Source organism: Hemitrygon akajei, chromosome 30, assembly GCF_048418815.1.
Source record: "Hemitrygon akajei chromosome 30, sHemAka1.3, whole genome shotgun sequence".
Lineage (NCBI taxonomy): Eukaryota > Metazoa > Chordata > Chondrichthyes > Myliobatiformes > Dasyatidae > Hemitrygon > Hemitrygon akajei.
Genome location: NC_133153.1, coordinates 24,879,786 through 24,898,986, shown reverse-complemented (window position 1 = coordinate 24,898,986; position 19,201 = coordinate 24,879,786). Strand labels below are relative to the sequence as shown.

At 38.8% G+C, this 19,201-nt stretch overlaps 1 protein-coding gene across 4 annotated transcripts in view; it reads right to left on the bottom strand.

Annotated features, from left to right (window-relative positions):
- tmod2 (tropomodulin 2) overlaps window positions 1–19,201 on the bottom strand; it is a 105,766-nt gene that overhangs the window by 18,502 nt on the left and 68,063 nt on the right. For 3 of the 4 annotated variants that reach the window (XM_073033147.1, XM_073033146.1, XM_073033145.1), the window contains exons 2-4: window positions 11,621–11,775; window positions 8,300–8,456; window positions 111–137 (exon numbers count right to left, since the gene is read on the bottom strand). In XM_073033147.1, coding sequence (XP_072889248.1) covers window positions 111–137; window positions 8,300–8,456; window positions 11,621–11,746 — 310 coding nt within the window. In that variant the 5' untranslated portion in view covers window positions 11,747–11,775. The remainder of the gene's footprint in view (window positions 1–110; window positions 138–8,299; window positions 8,457–11,620; window positions 11,776–19,201) is intronic. The other variant, XM_073033148.1, reaches the window with a different exon arrangement.

Below are 19,201 nucleotides of genomic sequence, written 5' to 3'. Positions count from 1 at the left end.
TAACACAAACCAACTTTTTGCTGTTACACACACATTGATGTGTGCTAATGTATATGACTTCAAAAGAAAACTGAATGGCAACAAAAAGTTTCTACTGAGGGATCTCTCACCTGAAGTAGTGGCAGCTGCTGCTGCTCCTGTGGTTGGCATTAGGATGAGCAGCAGAGAGCACTGGTTAGCAAATTAGAAAAGCCAGCAAAAAAAACAGTCAATAGTAAACACTGCGGTTTTTGAAATAGGAACTACTTTTGATGGAAATATTAAGTTTAAAATACAAGGGTGACATTGGACAGGCTGTGCAACAATAACTAAAAAAATATGCTCTAATATAAAGTATATCTGGTCAAGGTAAACAGCAACAATTCCAACAGATAGCTCATGCATCATGCAGAATGCAACTATTACATAATGTTTCCATATACACATAAGGTAAATCTATTTTTCCATTATATTCCAATGGAGAAAACCATACTGTACTAAAAAATGTTTCGAGTAAGCTACAGTAGGTCAAACAATAACTAAAATATGCATTAATATAAAGTATATCTGGTCAAGGTAAACAGCAACAATTCCAACAGATAGTTCAAGCATCATGCAGAATGCAACTATTCCATCATTTTCCCATATACACATTCATTAGGTAAATTTATTTTCTCCTTATATTCCAATGGAGAAAACCATACTGTACAAAAAATGTTTTCAATAAGCTACAGTAGGTCTAACTTGGAAGCTCTTAATCTTTCATTTAATTAACTAAGTAAACTAATATGTGTATTATTTAAACCTAGATTTCAAACATCTATCCATTTGTTAAAAATTGTTTTGCAATTTTGATATTGAATACATGGCCCTAAAAAGTTAAAGTTAATGGAGAAATTGAGATTATAAAATGACATTAAGAGTATTTCACACTATGAAATGATAGAACATTTCAGAAAGCAGGAGAAAATTAAGGAATTAATACTGAAGCTGTCCTTTGCAGAGTGCAAATAACAAACATTTAAGACTACAACTAAAAGATTGTATTTGCACTCCTGGATAGTCAGGGCTATTAATAAACTAGGTTTTAATCTAGCCCAGTGGTTTTCAAGGCGCCTTACATTACACAGCATTTCTTGGTGACAGGAAATCATTCTTGAGCCAGAGTTAGAAAAATAGTCTAAAAACATTAAAGCAAATGAGTAATGCTATCACGAAAGCTGCAGAGGTAAATAATGAAGCCAATTTATACCCTGCAATATTTCAGTGTAAAAAGAGTTGGTCAACACTTTACTGGTCAAGTCCATACTGGCCAACTTAATAACAATCACCTTCAAAACTCCTGTTCATTAAATGGAGCCTTTCAGATCCACTTGATCAGGCACATTTAATGGCAAGAGATCTTCAAAGGAGTACTTAAAACAATGCAGCATTCCCTCAGTATGGTTTTAGTTTATCTGCTTATGTACTCAAATCCCACAAGTAGATGATTTAAATTACTGCATATTGCAATTAAACCAAACAGCCTACAAAACTTTTGATCTTTTGATACAACTAAGTGATTCAGAGTGCACAGGAATAGAGAAAAATCAAGAGGGATAGGAAAGAGTACATAAACACCCTTGTGTCCCAAGTGGAAGAAGCCTCAGCAAACGGGAATATGAAACTATACAACACTATCAAGAAACTAGTTGGCAAATTCAACCAGATCAACACCCAAGTGAAGGATAACGATAGAAATGTTATAACTAAAGATGAATAGTTCCAACGTTAGGCACAGTACTTCAATGAGCTTCTGAAAAGACCACCTCCTCCAGAATCTCATTTAATTCCAGAAGCACCAGACTTGGCTGTCAACTGTGCCAAGCTATAAAAGGAGGAAATCATAAAACTGGCCCAGATAGTGTACCATCAGAGGCATTGAAGGCAGATACCCTATATACTTTGTTCTGCAACATCTGGGACAAAGATGCCACAAGAGTGAAAGCAAACTCACATAATCAAGTTTCCAAATAAAGGTGACCTGCAAAGCCAAAACCTAGAGAGGAACATCCTTAATGTCGATGGATGGAAAGATGTTAACCTTCAATAAGCTTTGACAAAACATTAAGGGAGCTGTAAGCAGGCTTGAGGGAAGATTGCTGCTGCAGAGATCAGACAGCTACCTTAATAATCATAGAACAGTCAATTGAATGGAATAATTCCCTCTATGTCAACTTCAACTAAGAGAAAGCCTTGACAATTTAAGACAGAAACACACTATGGAAACATATGAAACATGGAATACCACAAAAATATATCAATACATCAGGAACTCCTACATGTCATGCAAAGTCATACATGTGGGAAAACTGTCAGAAAGCTTCACTGGGGTGAAGCAGGATGTTTTATGCTCCTTTCCTGTTGGCAATACATTAGATTATGAAACAGACAATAAGTGAAAAATGAAATGGATTCCAGTGGACTATGTGGCAGCAACTTGATGACCTAGAGTTTGCAGGTGACATGGGACCTACCGACTAGCTCTGACCAATGGATGCAAGAGAAATCAACCCCCTTGACTGGTAACTCCACAATGCTGAATCTAAGACCCAATATAGATAAAACAAAAGTGATGAAGATAAACTGCACCAGCAATAGACCCATAGTGATGAGATACACAACCCTGGAAGTGATCTTCATCTTGTAAGCATTGTGAGTATACACAGTGGAATGGATGAGGATGTCAAGGCCAGAGTAGTCTTCAACATCTTGAAGTATGAACATCCAGTCATATAAAGGAAAACCAAAATCAGAATCTTCAATTCAATTGTTCAAACAGTGCTCCAATAAGGCTCTGAAACCTGGAGAACAAAGACACTACAAAGAAATTGCAAGCTTTCATCAACCAGTGCCTGAGAAGGATCCTAAAAATCACATGCACTGACAAAGTAACCATCCAGACACTGTGGGAAAACACCAATCAGAAATCCATAGAGATATAAATACACAAGCGGAAGTGGAGGTGAATTGGTCACATCTGAAGGAAGTCAATCAACATCAACAGAAAGGCATTAAAGTGGAGTTCCCAAGGAAATTGGAAAAAAGGATGTCCAAAGAACATATGGAGGAGAGACATCGTGGCCAAAATTAAACAATGGGGACACTCCTGGTCCACCCTTGAAAAACTGGCTCAGAGGACGATGGACATGGGAGGTCATCTATCGCTTACACTCCACTGGGACCCCCAAGAAGAATTAACTCATAAAATGGAAGAATCCAACCACCAGGGAGATTCGAATGGGAGAAGTGCACAAACGCTGTAGCTCGTCATTGCGCGAGGCCTCTGAGAAGGTTCCGGGATAAAAGGGAGACATTGCCTAGTGGAACAGTTGTCAGAGTAGCGCGAGACAGTAATAGGGCTTTGGCTCACTGGGGCTTCAGTGAGGTAAGTTGCTTTCATAGCTCTTTTTTCTCTAACTTAAGAATAGTGTGTTTAACTGCAAGGCCAGTTTTCTGCTCTGGGTGTCAGATGTGGGATATCCAGAAGACTTCTAGCCTCCCTGACGGCCACATCTGCGCCAGGTGTATCAAGCTGCAGCTCGATGACCTTCGGCTTGTTAAGGAAAGTGAGATGATTGACGGGAGTTACAGGAAACATAAGTGGATGACTGTCAGGAGAGGGAAGGAAGAGCATCAGGTAGTGGAGAGCACCCCTGTAGCCGTCGTCCTTAGCACTAAGTACTCTATTTTGAATACTGCTGGGGGTGGGGGGTGGAGATACAACCTACCTGGGAGAAGCAACAGTGGCTGTGCCTCTGGCACTGGACCTAGCCCTGTGGTCATAAGGATAGGGAATGGAAGAGGATGGCAGCAGGATAAGGGAACTCTATAGTTAGGCAGACCGATAGGCGATTCTGTGGATGTGAAAAAGAAACACGGAAGGTAGTATGCCTCCCAGGTGCCAAGGTTAGTGATGTTTCTGAATGCATCCACAATATCCTGAAATGGGAGGGTGAGCAGCCAGAGGTCATGGTACATATTAGTACCAACAACAAAAGAAGAAAGAGGGAGGAGGTTCTGAAAGAAGAATACAAGGAGGTGGGAAGGAAGCTGAGAAGCAGGACCTCAAGGGTAGCAATACTGGGATTGCTGCCTGTGCCACACAACAGTGAGTATAGGAATAGAATGAGGGATTGGATCAGGGGGCAGGGATTCGGATTTCTGGATCATTGGGATCTCTTCTGGGGCAGGTGTGACCTGCACAACATGGACGGGTGGCACCTGAATCCGAGAGGGACCAATATCCTGGTGGGGAGGTTTGCTAATGCTATTGGGGAGGCTGTAAACTAGATTTGCAGGGGGGTAGGAATCAAAGTGAAGAGGCAGAGGATGGGGCAGTTGGCGCACAATTAGAGGTAGCTTGTAGGAGGTTTGTGAGGAAGTATAGTCAGATTGCAAAGGTTTGAGAGTATCATAAACAAATGTGGATGCGTGCATCAATACGTGGAACAATGACGTTGTGGCCATTACAGAGACTTGGGTGCCTCAGGGGCAGGAATGGCTGCTGAGTATGCCAGACTTTAGATGTTTCATAAAGGACAGGGAGGGAGGCAAAAGAGGTGTAGGTGTGGGTGTGGCATTGCTCATCAGGGATAGTGTCATGGCTGCAGAAAAGGAGGAAGTCATGGAGGGATTATATACTGAGTCAGTGTGGGTGGAAGTCAAAAACAAGAAGAGGGCAATAACTCTACTGAGTGCTTCTTTTATAGGCCCCCAATAGTACAGGGACATCGAAGAACAGATAGGGAGGTGTATTCTGGAACAGTGTTGCTGCAATAATAGGGTTGTTGTGATGGGAGATTTTAACTTTCCTAATACTGACTGACATCTCCTTAGAGCAAGGTGTTTAGATGGGGTGGAGTTTGTTATATGTGTTCAGGAAGGCTTCTTGATGCAATATGTAGATAAGCCAACTAGAGGAGAGGCTGTACTTGATCTGGTATTGGGAAATGAACCCGGTCAGGTGTCAGATCGCTTGGTGGGAGAGCATTTTGGAGGTAGTGATCACAACACTTATCTCCTTTACCATAACACTGGTGAGGTACAGAAGCAGACAATTAAGAAAACATTTAGTTGTGGGGGGGGGGGGGGGAATATGATACTATTAGGAAGGAACTTGGAAGCAGATGTTTTCAGGGAAATGCAGAGCAGAAATGTGGCAAATGTTCACAGAATACTTGCATGGCATTCTGCATAGGCAAGTTGCATAGGGTAAAAAAAAATGTACAAAAGGATGTGTAAAATCTAGTTAAGAGAAGAAAAGCTTAAGAAAGGTTCAGGAAACTAGGTACTGATAGAGTTCTAGAAAATTACAAAGTTGCCAGGAATGAGCTCAAGAATGAAATTAGGAGAAATTAGGGGCCATAGAAGGCCTTGGCGAACAAGATTAAAGAAAATCCCAAGGCATTCTACACGTAAAGAGCAAGAGGATGAGCAGTGAGAGAATACGGCCAATCAGATGCAATCGCGCAACATCTGCCCATACAAAATATGCTCCATGTTAGAGCTTCAGAATTTTTGGACTTTGATCATGCGAAGTTAAGAATTCTAAAATCATACCATCTCTTTCACTAGTCTCCATTTGTGCAGTTAGGCATCAAGTCTCTGGCTTATATAGAGCTAGACTGGTTACCCAAGAACTTTTACAAGCTGCAAAAAAGAATTATATGCCATGCATTGACCTTGTAAGGGCAGGCATGTTTTACATACCACCCAACTATTAATACTCAGTCTAATTCATTTTGGTACAAGAGTACTAATTAAATGGTTAGAAAAATATATAAGTTCTTTCAGGTTGCAAAAACTCAAGTAAAAATCACAAGGGTACAATACTAAAGTACATGGTTGCTTCTGGTTTGTTTTCGATATTAAAATGTTTAAGGAAATCCTGGAATTTTAATTAGTTTAGCGCAAAAACTCAGCATAAATTATGATTTTGCAAGCTGCAGGACACTATTCCAGCAGTTCTACCCAGGTAGGTGGCTTTGGGAATTTAAAGCTTAGTAAAGAGCTACTTACAGGTAATAAAATCTAAATTGTTTTGGATTTCTTTCAATCCCTGGCTTCAGATTTAAAGATTTATTCTTGTAGTAATTAGAAGTTTAAGCAAGCTCAAAAAAAAATTCTAACATTAAATACTGCTAATCTGTTGACTGCAAATTACAGGATTTCAAAGTAGTGAAGTTCTTAATAGGTCATCACACTGATTACTATGACTTGGTAATGAATGGTAAAAATAGAGCAGTGCAGGAATCAGCAGTGTGCTTTATATTTTAAAATTTGTGTTCTTGCATGTTAGCCATTGAACGGTTTGTAAAATTAATTTATATTCCACAATTAGGAAAGCACTAGGAACTAAAATAAAATCTAAGTGGTCTCAAAGCATTTTAACTAACTAGTACTTTAAGTAACATTCATTTACATTAAAATACAGCTAAAATTAATGTTTAGATGCACTTTTTCACTTCAGGAATATAAAATTATACAGAAGGATTTGCTATTAAAGACATTTTCTTCATTCTCAACATTCTAACCTAATAACAGACATTTTTAAAAAGCTTGAAAAAAAAACACACACAACCAAATGCCTGATCCATAAGATACAAGAGCTGAGTTAGGCCATTCAGCCCAGAGTCTGCTCTGCCATTCCGTTATGGCTGACCCTGGATCCCACTCAACCCCATACACCTGCCTACTCACCATAACCTTTGGTGCCCTGACTGATCAGGAAACTATCAACTTCCAACTTAAATATACCCATGGACTTTGCCTCCACTGCAGTCTGTGGCAGAGCATTCCACAAATTTGCTATACTCTAGCTAAGAAAATTCCTCCTTATCTCTGTTCTAAAATGTCACCCCTCAATTTTGAGACTGTGCCCTCCAGTTCTAGATACACCCACCAGAGAAAACATCCTCTCCACATCCAAACTATCTAGTCCTTTCAACATTCGGTAAGTTTCAATGAGATTCTCCTGCATTCTTCTAATTTCCAGTGAGTACAGACTCAAAGTTGCCAATGTTAACCCCTTCATTCCTGGAATCATCCTCGTGAACCTCCTCTGGACTCTCTCCAATGAGAGCACATCTTTTGAGATATGGGGCCCAAAACTGTTGGCAATACTCCAAATGCAGCCTGACTAGTGTCTTAAAGCCTCAATCATTCTGGAAAGATTCTATTGAAGAGAATTATGAAGTGTGTTTAGGAAGGTTAGTTATTACTAGCATTAAAATTCACATGAGAAAAGGTCTTTTCTTTATTAACTTATGTAGAAATTAAGTTGGTACTTAAGAATCAAAGCTTAGCATGGCCTGCATTTGTAAATACGCATGGTTTTCATCCTGTTTAGATTTTTTTAAAGATAGTACATGATAAATATTTGGTTTTCATTAAGGCATTTATTTCAGAGACCCCTGAAATAGACTGCTTGCAGTATACTTGTATACAAGAGCAGCCTACTGTCATGGGAAGGTTACTCTTAACAGCAGGCATATCTGGCAACACTGCTGGTTGGAAATGCCAGTGCTATTCTACAGTCAATTACTTGGAAGAGCATGAAATATGCATTTAAATTAAATATGTAGTTCTCTGGCATTTCCCAATTGCTCAATATTAGATCTACTTCTACACAAACTCATCCAAAAGCTAAAAAGACCCCAAACTGCTGCCAACAGAAAAAAATATCCTAAATGAGGATTAACCACCTCAAGTCCCATTATCCTTTTAAAAATATTTTCCTCAATTACAACACATCTATATACTGTAATTAGCATGCCTGATGCATAACAGGAATGTATCAAAACCCTCTCATTTGGATATTATGTACCCAAGTATGTTTTTGTTAATCAATAATTATGTTTGATTTGCAGCAGGAACTACGCAGTTTCCATCACAAAATATTATGCTCCTTTTCAGGGGTTCTTGGTCTTAATAAAATACAAATGCCTACAGTTCACCATTTAAAATAAACAGCAAATCTTAAGGATTGAATTCTTTAAGATGTTAATTCTAACAATATTGTAAAGCAAAAATTCACAGAACATGACTTTCAGTTTCTAATTATGCTGAAATTTGACATTCAAATTTTTAAAGTTCACAAGGGAGGATTTGAATATTTTGATAAGATTAAATAAAATTCTTGAGCTTGCTCTAGTATCTATGCTTAATTTACAGACACAAGATTGAAAAAGTTAAAAACTTTCAAATCCTTTCATTAAATCCCTCAAAGATGCAAACATGCAAAAAATGTGAAAATCTGAACTCAAGTTGAGCACTGTACCTTTTTTCTCTCCAGTGAAAGGCACAAAATCTTCTCTATCTTTGTATTCCAAGGCCTCTTTCTCCAAGAATAAGAGAAGCTGTTCTCTATTAAAGGGGCCTGTTGGGGATTTAACAGTCTGGTCCTTCTGACGATAGCCTGCTGGCAGGAGTGCATGCTAAAGTGGCAGAGAAAATAATATCTTACAAGTCTAAACAAAATACATGTATATAGCCAAAAACATTCAGAGAAGATCAGAAACTTCAGCTTTTAAATTTTGGCGAGTGTTAGGTTATGAACAATTCCATCCACTCTTTGCTCAACTCCTTTGGCATCCTCCCAATCCTATCTCTAACTTGCAGAGTAAGAAACATCAGGATATCTGCTCTCCTATAATTTAATGTTCTCACACCAACCTTACTTTAATGCAAAGTGATGCTGAGAATAGGAAAAATGCCACCAGTAAAATTAGGAAGGAGTCTGAAAAGCAGGAATAATGGTGGGAATCTCCAGATTACTCTTGGTGTTATGTGCTAATGAGAACAGGAATAGAAAGATACCACAAATCAATACATGGCTACGAAACATGAGGCTGGGGTAACTTCAACAAGGGCAACAAGTGCAACGAATATTCTAGCACTGAGGCACACCAGCACTGCTCAGCAGCGTTTAAATTAACTGCTGGGGAGGAGAATGGGAACCAGAACATTAGAAACTGAAAAAATTGAGGGGAAGGTAGATATCATGACCAGCAAGTCTAAAGACAGGCAATATACATACTAGACATAAAGGTTAAGTGTACTTATTTTAAGTATTATTTATGAGCTAATAACAGCATGGGTCTATGCAAGGAACTTCAGAGACTTGGTTGAGCAGTGGCAGAAATACCTGCTTAACCGTTTCAAGGTTTGGATGTTTCAGATGTGATAGATATAAAGGGGAGGATTTGCACTACTAATCAGGAACAATATCACAGCTGCGTTAGATAGCAAGGTAAGGGAGCCTTTGATGAGAGAGGGAGAATGTAGTCAAGTAAAAGGAAGCAAAATTAAATTTAAGAAAATATAATCAAACAGATCCCAAGGAATATAACGCCAGGAAAGGATTCGGGGAGAGATCATGAGAGCCAAGTACGGCCATGAAAAATCCTTGGAAAATAGGATTCTAGAATCCCAAGGGGGTTGTTTGTGTGTGTGTGTGTCTCTCTCTCTCTCTCTCCCTCTATACACACACACACACACACACACACACACCAAGAGCAAGAAAATAACTAACTAAGCAGGGAGTAGGACAAATCAAGGACAAAGGAGGAATGTGCTTTGAGGCGAAGGATGTAGATAAGGTCTTGAGTATTTTAGGTTAGCATTCGCCAAGGACGTGGAGGTCAGTGACAGGAGGTCTCACTAGTGATATTACACAGGTATTCATACTGGGACTTATGCTGTTTATAATATTACCTGGATAAAACATGGATGTTGGTAGCTGGTTTTGTGAATAGAGTAGAAAACTGCCAAAGGATATGGATCTGTTGCAGATATTGATCTGGTCAAGTGAGACGTATTGCACATTGGTAAAGCTAATGCAAAGTGAAAGTACAGTTAATGTCAGGATCCTAAATAGCATTTACACAGACATCCTGGGGTCCAAGTCCATAACTCCCTCAGGTGGCCGAACAAGTTAACAGAATGGTAAAGGAGGGGTACAGCTTGCTTGCCATTATTAGTCAAGGCACTGAGTTCAACTGTCAAGAAATTATACTGCAGTTTTATAAAACTGGTATGCCACATTTGGATAACTGGATTTTATTCTGGTTACCCCACTATAAGGATGTACAGGCATTGTAAAAGATGCAGAGGGGCTTTACCAGGATACTGCCAAGATTAGAGAGCAGGTGCTACAAGGAGAGGTTGGATAAACTGGAGTTGTTTTCTCTGAGGTGCTAGGGGCCAAGAGGAGAAATGCAGAAATGATATAAAAATAGAGGCGTAAATAGAGAGCCAGTACCTCTTCCCCTCCCTGTCAAAGTGTGGCATCATTTAAGACTAGGAAAAAGTTGGAGATATTTGGGACAAGTTTTTTTTTAAATCTCAGGGGTTGGATGCTTGAAATATGCTACCAGTAGTGATAGATGGAGACAGATACAACAGCTAGATAAGCCAGTGAATATATAGAGAATGCACGGATACAGAAAATGTGCAGGCAAAGATTAATTTGGAATCATTAGCTTAATTAGTCCAACACATCACAGGCCAAAGAGACTTCCTGTGCTGTTGTAGGTTCTAAAAAAATGTCAGTCTTCATAAATAAGACTTGAAAAGCTAGATTTCCGACTGCAATCAGAACACATGCACACACATACATATTGCACATATATTTTGGATAAAAATGTTTGATTTGAAGTTGATAAGGAAAAAAGCTAACAATTGACTATACTACACAAGTTCATTTGGTCTACCATCAATTTGTAACTTTATCCAATAGAGCTATCCATTGTTTACCCATTACCTTTACACTGACAAAGTGTTTGTGGATTAAGCATCTTAAGGACCATGTGCATTGTACCTTAAGACACTTCTACATAAGCATATCATTGGCAGGTGAAGTTTTCCTCATTGCAGCTCCCCGCAACAATTTCAAAAATAAAATTTCAAACATTATATTGCTATTTGTAGTTCCCTCATGAACAAAGGAAACATTTTACACTGTAGAGAACCTTGAGTTTACTTCCCCAAACTTCTCAACTTATTTATGGCTCATTAAACACTTTACAGTGAGTTACACTATATTCTTCCTCCACCAAACTAATTTAAGTTCATGACAAAACCCTTGACACTGATGAAAAGGACCAAAAGCTACAACTAAGAGTGGACATTTGCTGGAAGGAGCAGATAGTGAATTTTGGAAGGTGATTAAGGTAAATGTATAAACAGACTAAAAAAGCTACTTGGTACTCATCTATAACCAATATGATGAAGGTGCGCACATAATGCTCCGAATTTTTTTTAAAATCACAAATACAATGTGCGGAAACATTTGGAAAGATGTTGAAACCAGGTGGCTTCCGTAGGTCGGTGACAGAATGGGAACAAATGCAATGCAAAGTAATAAAAAAAAACTCCTCTCCAGTATTAAGTTTGTGCATCATAATGCACAACCTGCAGCCCTTCAGTACCCAATTGTAAAATTTCATTCAACAGTTTAAAACATGGCTTGTACTGTTGTTCAAAAGATATTTCTGGTAACGAAAGATCACAAATTTCTTTCCAAAACCATTTAGCTTTATTTGTGAAGAGCCACATGGCCCAAACATGCTATGGAAAGTGTCAAAAATTCCAAACCCACCTCTGGATCCAGTTCCTCAAGGGTATTTTCCAGCTGTTTCAATTCCTCTTCACTCAGTTTGCCAAGAAGTTCATCCTCATCAATATCTTTATACTTCTCCAGATCCTTTTTGAACGGCACAGCCATCTTTTCAGTAGCAATTATATCACTTTATTCTGAAACAATATAACAATTCAATCTTTAACCAACTGTAATTTCTACCAAGTAAACAGATTTTAAACAGAGTAAAGATTTTAAACCAATACAAAGCTTCCCAGAAATGAAAATTTGAAAAATCCGAGTACAAGTGAGAGCAAATGGCACACCTTGAGCTCACTCGTGAATGAACATCCATGGTTTTATCAGATACAATTCCAAAAATTCACAAGCCACGAGATAAAAATCCCATCCAAATACCTGAACAATCTTAAAGTTACAACCCCCAGTTCCAAATTTCCCTGCCAGAGAAAAGGCAAGCTCATTGGCAATGCTCTTAAAGACACACAGTGCCTATAAAAAGTATTCACCCTTTGAAAGCTTTCATGTTTTATTGTTTTAAAACATTGAATCACAGTGGACTTAATTTGGCTTTTTTGACACTGATCAACAGAAAAGACTCTTAAGTGTCAATGTGAAAACAAATTTCTACAAGTTGGTCTAAATTACAATTATTAAACAAAGTAATTGATTGCATAATTAATCACCTCCTTTAAGTCAGTATTTAGTAGATGTACCTTTGGCAGTGTGAGTGTGTGGGGATAGGTCTCTATCAGCTTTGTACATCTGGACACCACATTTTTCTCCCATTCTTCTTTGCAAAACTGCTCAAGCTCTGTCAGATTGCAAGTACAGCCCTTTTCAAGTCCAGCCACAAATTCTCAATTGGATTGAGGTCTGACTTGGCTACTCCAGGACATTAACTTTATTGTTTTAAAGCCATTCTTGTATAGCTTTGGCTTGAAGCTTGCGGTCATTGTCTTGCTGGAAGATAGATCCCAAGTCGCAGGTCTCTTGCAGACTGCATCAGGTTTTCCCTCTAGGATTTCCCTGTATCTTACTGCATTCATCTTACCCTCTACCTTCACAAGCCTTCCAGGGCCTGCTGCAGTGAAACATCCCCACAGCACGATGCAGTCACCACCATGCTTCACAGTAGGGATGGTGTGTTTTTGATGATGTGCAGTGTTAGTCTCATGGCCAAAAAGCTCAATTTTGGTTTCAGAGCATAGAACTTTCCAACTAATTTCAGTCTTACACAGGCCTTCTGGCAAACTCTAGCCAAGATCTCTGTGAGTCCCCTCCCACCCGCCCCCCACACAACAGTAGCTTTCTCTTTGTCACTCTCCCATAAAGCTGTAATTGGTGAAGCACCTAGGGAACAGTTATTACATGTAGTCTCTCCCATCTCAGCTACCGAAGCTTGTAATTCCTCCAGAGTTATAGGTCTCTTGGTGGCCTCCCTCATTAGTCCTCTTCTTGCACAGTCACTCAATTTTTTTTAAGACACCTTAGTCTAGGCAGATTTATAGCTGTGCCATATTCTTTCCATTTCTTAACTACTTGATTGTACTCCAAAGGGTATCCAGTGACTTGGATACAAAAAAGTTTCCATCTCCTGACTTTGCTTTTCAATAATCTTTTCTCGGAGTTACTTGGAGTGTTCCTTTATCTCCATGGTGCAGTTTATGCCAGAATACTGACTCACCAACAATTGGACCTCCTAGATACAGGTGTATTTTTTACTATAAACAATTGAAACACCTTGACTGCACACAGGTCTCAAAAAACAGATCTCCATTTAACTAATTTATGCGACTCCTGAAAGCAATTGGCTGCAACAGTGCTGATTTGGTGTGTCACATTAAAAAAAAGGGGGGGGGGGTGAATACTTATGCAATCAATAATTGTATTTTATATTCATAATTTAGATTACTTTGTAGAGATCTGTATTCACTCTGACACGAAAGTCTTTCTGTTGATCAGTGTCAAAAAAAAGCCAAATTAAATCCACTGGGAGTCAATGGTGTAAAACATGAAAACTCCTGGGATGGGAGTGGTGGAGGAATATTTTTATATAGGCAGTGTACATTTCATTGCGATCAACTCTTCTCTAGAGAACGTGGACCTATGAAAAGCTTTTGCATCCAAAAGAATCTAAACCATAGACACAAATCATCAATTAAAAGACAAAAACTACCAAAGTACTCTAGGCCCTTTACAACTGCTGCAAGACTTTTCCTTGTATAGAATGGTGGTGCCTTTCTAACTGCTTGCTGTACCTGTATACCTTTTGAACCTGCAAGACCACAATGCTTCAGAACACCAAATAATCAAGAATGTTCACATTCTACCAGCCAATAATCCCACACTTCTCCACAGTATACTCCATTCACCATTGTCTCATTTATCACTTGGTAACTTCAATGACATCCTTACAACCATGTTTTGTATTGTCGACAAACTTAAATATTATGTTCTTTTGCAATACAAGGTAATTAATGATTCACCTAATCACTGACCCTTGCCACACTCCACTGCATCTATTTACCATTTTGAAAGTTATTTATACTTATTTGCATGATTTAGTCAATTATCCTAATTTTATAACCTATTGAGTAAGCTGTCAATCTGTCCCATTTAAAGGAAAATGTCAGTTAACTTCCCAAATGAGACCAATACCATAACTACTTAGCAGTAAACAAAATTGCACAATTTAAATTAATATCATGAAGACACTGACCTTGCCCTACTACCTACCCTCAACACAATTTCTTTATAATCTCCACAGCAGTGGAAGATTACAGAGAAAGGCTCTATTTTACCATACACCTTACACCAGGGGTGTCAAACTCATTTTAGGTCACGGGCCGGATTGAGCAAAATGCAGCTTCATGCGGGCCGGATCAGTCGAACGCGTGCGAACGCAGCTTTCGTTGCCTCCGATTTTTCAGCCTGCTCTCATATGTCTCAGTCTCTGCTATAACTACAAAGTGTTTCACTTTACAAATTCCGTTTCTTATGAAGAAGACTGCCGAGCAAAACTGCCGAATAAACACTAAAAACCCTGAAAACCTGGTACCTGAATAAACTCAGCATTAGCCATATCATATGCCATAAGCGCTTCGATTACTGGGGCCAGCTTTAATAGTAATTAGATATTATCTCGCGGGCCAGAGATAATTCCACCGCGGGCTGGATTTGGCCCGCGGGCCTTGAGTTTGACATATATGCCTTACACATTACCATAAGACTTGCAGGCATTTTCCCTGATGGCCTTCAGCTGGCTAATTCAAGAATTGCCACAGGCCAAAGCTGTGATAGAGTTGTGAGATTCAGTACTACTTAGAGGGGGAACTTTGAATGGCATCATGGACTTTTACTATCTCCTATCTAGTTAAGACCACTTTTATTGAATCTTACTCTACATAATATGGTTTCTCCTATTTCTGTACATTGCAATTAAAATACATTATCAAAATGTGTATACTATATACAACCTTGAGAATTATTTCCTTACAGGCAGCCACTAAACTCAACAGAACCCATTAAAAAAAGTCCGTCAAATACCCAATGTGCGGGGGGTGGGGTGGGGGAGAAACAAATAGTGCAAACAATAAAAGTAAAAAACATTCAGAACTGAAGTTCACAAAAGTAAGCTCACAGACACAAAGCCAGCTATCACTGTAGCCGATCTAGGAGCTCGATAGTTGCGGGCCACAGCCTCAGATCAGCACAATGATGAATAAACCTTACGGAGCAGCGAGCTGAACACTGGCCCGTCCCTTGCCCCTGGCCCCGACAACCTGACCTTTACAATCTGGCCCAGCAAAATAGGCAAACTTTGGTTTTAAAACACTGGAGCAACCAAATATGAAAGGATCCAACTTGAAACAACAAAATTGTCCTTTTGAGGCTTATAAAACAGCATAAGGACTAAATGTTCAGTTTCCAATGCGCTGCTTTATTGAAAATATCATTTAACAATAATTACTTCTAATACATTTATAAACAGCTGAACTAATCTTCAAGCAAAAAAATAAAAAATCATGTGCTCCTACATTGACAAAAGGAATCATAACAACTCTGCTGCTTTAAATATTGATGACTGCCAATTTAACCTTAAATTTTAAGTTAGAAATTCAACAACTGCCAGTACTTTAATACTGAACAAAACAATAAACAGGGTATAGCCTGCAAATGATTAAATCTTTGTATTACTCAATCCCAACATCTGGCATCATATCACAGTCAATTCTCACATCCCTTCCTAAAGTGTGTCAAACAAATAATTTAAAATTACAATGGATAGAAGTCCATTATTCCAAGTACACATTGGTGTCCCAGTAGGTCATGTTATACCAGAAATTATTCTTAGGTATTCAGAAAAGTTAAGCTTTAAATAAGACCAAATTTGTAGAACACCAACAGATGATCAAGCCACTGACAAGCGGCTTTAAGGAGAGGCTTGACTGAGACTTCAAATCTGTTTGAGTTCCCACCTTTGAGCACATCTAAGAAGCGCTACCGCAAGAAAGCAGTTTCCATCACGGATACCCACCCATCCAGGCCATGCTCTCTTCCCACTGTTGCATTCAGGAATGAAGTACAGAAGCCTAAGGTCCCGCACCACCAGATTCAGGAACAATTATTACCCTTCTACCATCAGGCTCCTGAACCAGCATGAATAACTTCACTGACCTCAACAGTGAACTGATTCCACAACCCATGGACTCACTTTCAAGGACTCTACAACTCTTGTTCAGTATTACTGTATTTTTTTATTTGCCATTTGCACATTGGTTGGTTGTCTGAGTGCGTATGTAGTTCCTTCACCGATTCTGTTGTATTTCTTCGTTCCACTGTGAATGCTAGCTGGAAAATGAATCTCCAGGGTGGTATATGGTGACATAGATTCTTTGATAATTTTTTCTGAACTTTGCCTCTTACAGCAAAGTCAGAGATTGTAACAAAAAGAATGTCAAATCGAACCAATGCAGGACACTGCTTACTACTGTTGAAGAATATGAAAAATAATCAAACCCAATCAAGACCAACATCCAACGAGAAATAGTTGCACACGGTACAGAGCACCAAATTCAGCTTCATAGCTCCAATGCTTATGCAAACTTAGATTTGCACAGTTTCATTCGTGTTTAACGTCATTTTAATTAGCAGTCAAATGTTAATTCCAAGCAATTCCATTTCCCAAAACATTTTAGAACCCAAATATTCATTACAAAGCTTGCGTCAATTGCAAAACATAATATTTACAATTTACTACTCTTGTAACCACTTGTCATTGTGCCAAATCATCTTATTACATTGCAGCTTAGCCCATCAGCTAGCGGGAGTATTCAGGACATTTTCAACCTCTCATTGCTACGGGCAGAAGTTCCCAATTGCTTCAAAAAAAAAAGATAACTATCATACCATTGCTCTAGAAGAATACTGTGGGCTGCCTTAACGACTCGACCAGTAGTACTCACATTGACACTGATTAAATGCTTTGAGAGGTTGGTTATGACTAACAAGGACCTGGACCCATTGTAATTTGCCTTTCACCACAATAGGTCAACAAGCAGATGCAATCTCAATGGCTCTTCACATGGCTTTAGACCACCTAGACAACACAAGCACCAATGTCAGGATGCTGTTCATCAACTATAGCTCAGTATTTAATACCATCATTCCCACAATCCTGATTGAGAAGTTGCAGAACCTGGGCCTCTATACCTCCCTCCGCAATTGGATCCTCCACTTCATAACCAGAAGACCATAGTCTGTGCAGATTGGTGATAATATATTCTCCTTGCTGACAATCAACACTGGCGCACCTCGGGGTATGTGCTTAGCCCACTGCTTTACTCTCTGTATACACACGACTGTGTGGCTAAGCATAGCTCAAATACCATCTACAAATTTGCTGATGATACAACCATTGTTGGTAGAATCTCAGGTGGTGACGAAAGGGCATACAGGAGTGAAATATGCCAACTAGTGAGATGGTGCCGCAGCAACAACCTGGCACTCAACGTCAGTAAGACAAAAGAGCTGATTGTGGATTTCAGGAAGGGTGACAAAAGAGCACATACTAATCCTAAGAGGGATCAGAAGTGAAGAAAGTGAGCAGTTTCAAGTTCCTCAGTGTCAAGATCTCTGAGGATCTAACCTGCTCCGAACATATCGATATAGTTATAAAGGAGGCAAGACAGCAGCTATATTTTATTAGGAGTTCGAAGAGATCTGGCATGTCAACAAATACACTCAAAAACTTCTCCATGGTACAACTATAGAGCATTCTGACAGGCTGCATCACTGTCTGGTACGGAGGGGCTACTGCACAGGACCGAAAGAAGCTGTAGAAGGTTTTAAGTCTAGTCAGCTCCATCTTGGGCACTAGCCAACAAAGTACCCAGGACATCTTTAGGGAATGGTGTCTCAGAAAGGCAGCATCCATTATTAAGGACTTCAGGCACCCAGGGCATGCCCTTTGCTCACTGTTACCATCAGGTAAGAGGTACAGAAGCCTAAAGGCACACACTCAGTGATTCTGGAACAGCTTCTTCCCCTCCGCCATCCACTTCCTAAATGGACATTGCAGCTGTGGACACTACCTTACTTTTTAAAAAAAATATACATTATTTCTGTTTTTGCACATTTTAAAAAATCTATTCAATATATATAATTGATTTACTTGTTTATTTATTATTTTTTTTTCTCTTTGCTAGATTATACATTGCATTGAACTGCTGCTGCCAAGTTAACAAATTTCACAGCACATGTCGGTGATAATAAACCTGATACTGATTACAAGACTTTAATATTCACATCAGACTTGAAGCTGTTTATCATTTTCTTTCATGTTTTGACGATTTTCCCACTTCAATACATATTTGCATGCTTTGGATTAGACTTAACTTTAAAAAAACATTTACTAAATCTTAGAGCTCTCAAATTCACATATTCTACTTGTACAATGCCAACATTTCTGACAGGCATAATATTTTATGCATAATTCCTTATTAGATTGGATAATATTCCATCCAATATATAATCAGCACTGAGATATATTTTTACTTGAACCATGCTCAGATGTTTTGCTACACATTTACTATGCTCAAGTTTCTCAAATCAATTCAACTATTTGCAAACTGGCAGATAACCAATGTGTTAAATGCCACAATCTAAAAAGTACATCAGTATTTAGTTCTGAGGATTTTAGTTGAGATTTAGTATTAAAAGATTAAAGCAGCATTTTTTGAAACCACATGTACTCGCAACTGCAGATGAAATATGCTGGTGATGAAATGCACATTGATAGAACTCATGTTACATCTATTTATTTTGAAGAATGGAACATTGAAAGGTAGTCATGAGCAGAAATCAGCAAACTTTTAATGCTAGCATTCTTCAAAATTAGCGATAGCAAAATATACTGTATGACAATGACAGATGGAAAAAGCTTGCTGCAGATTGAACAGGTGGAATAAGAGAATGCACAATAATAAAACGTAAACATAATTTTACTTAAAAGTCATCTACTTATCCAACTGCTAACTGCTAATTTTCACATTCTTAATGTTTCTGGGATGTATGGGGATG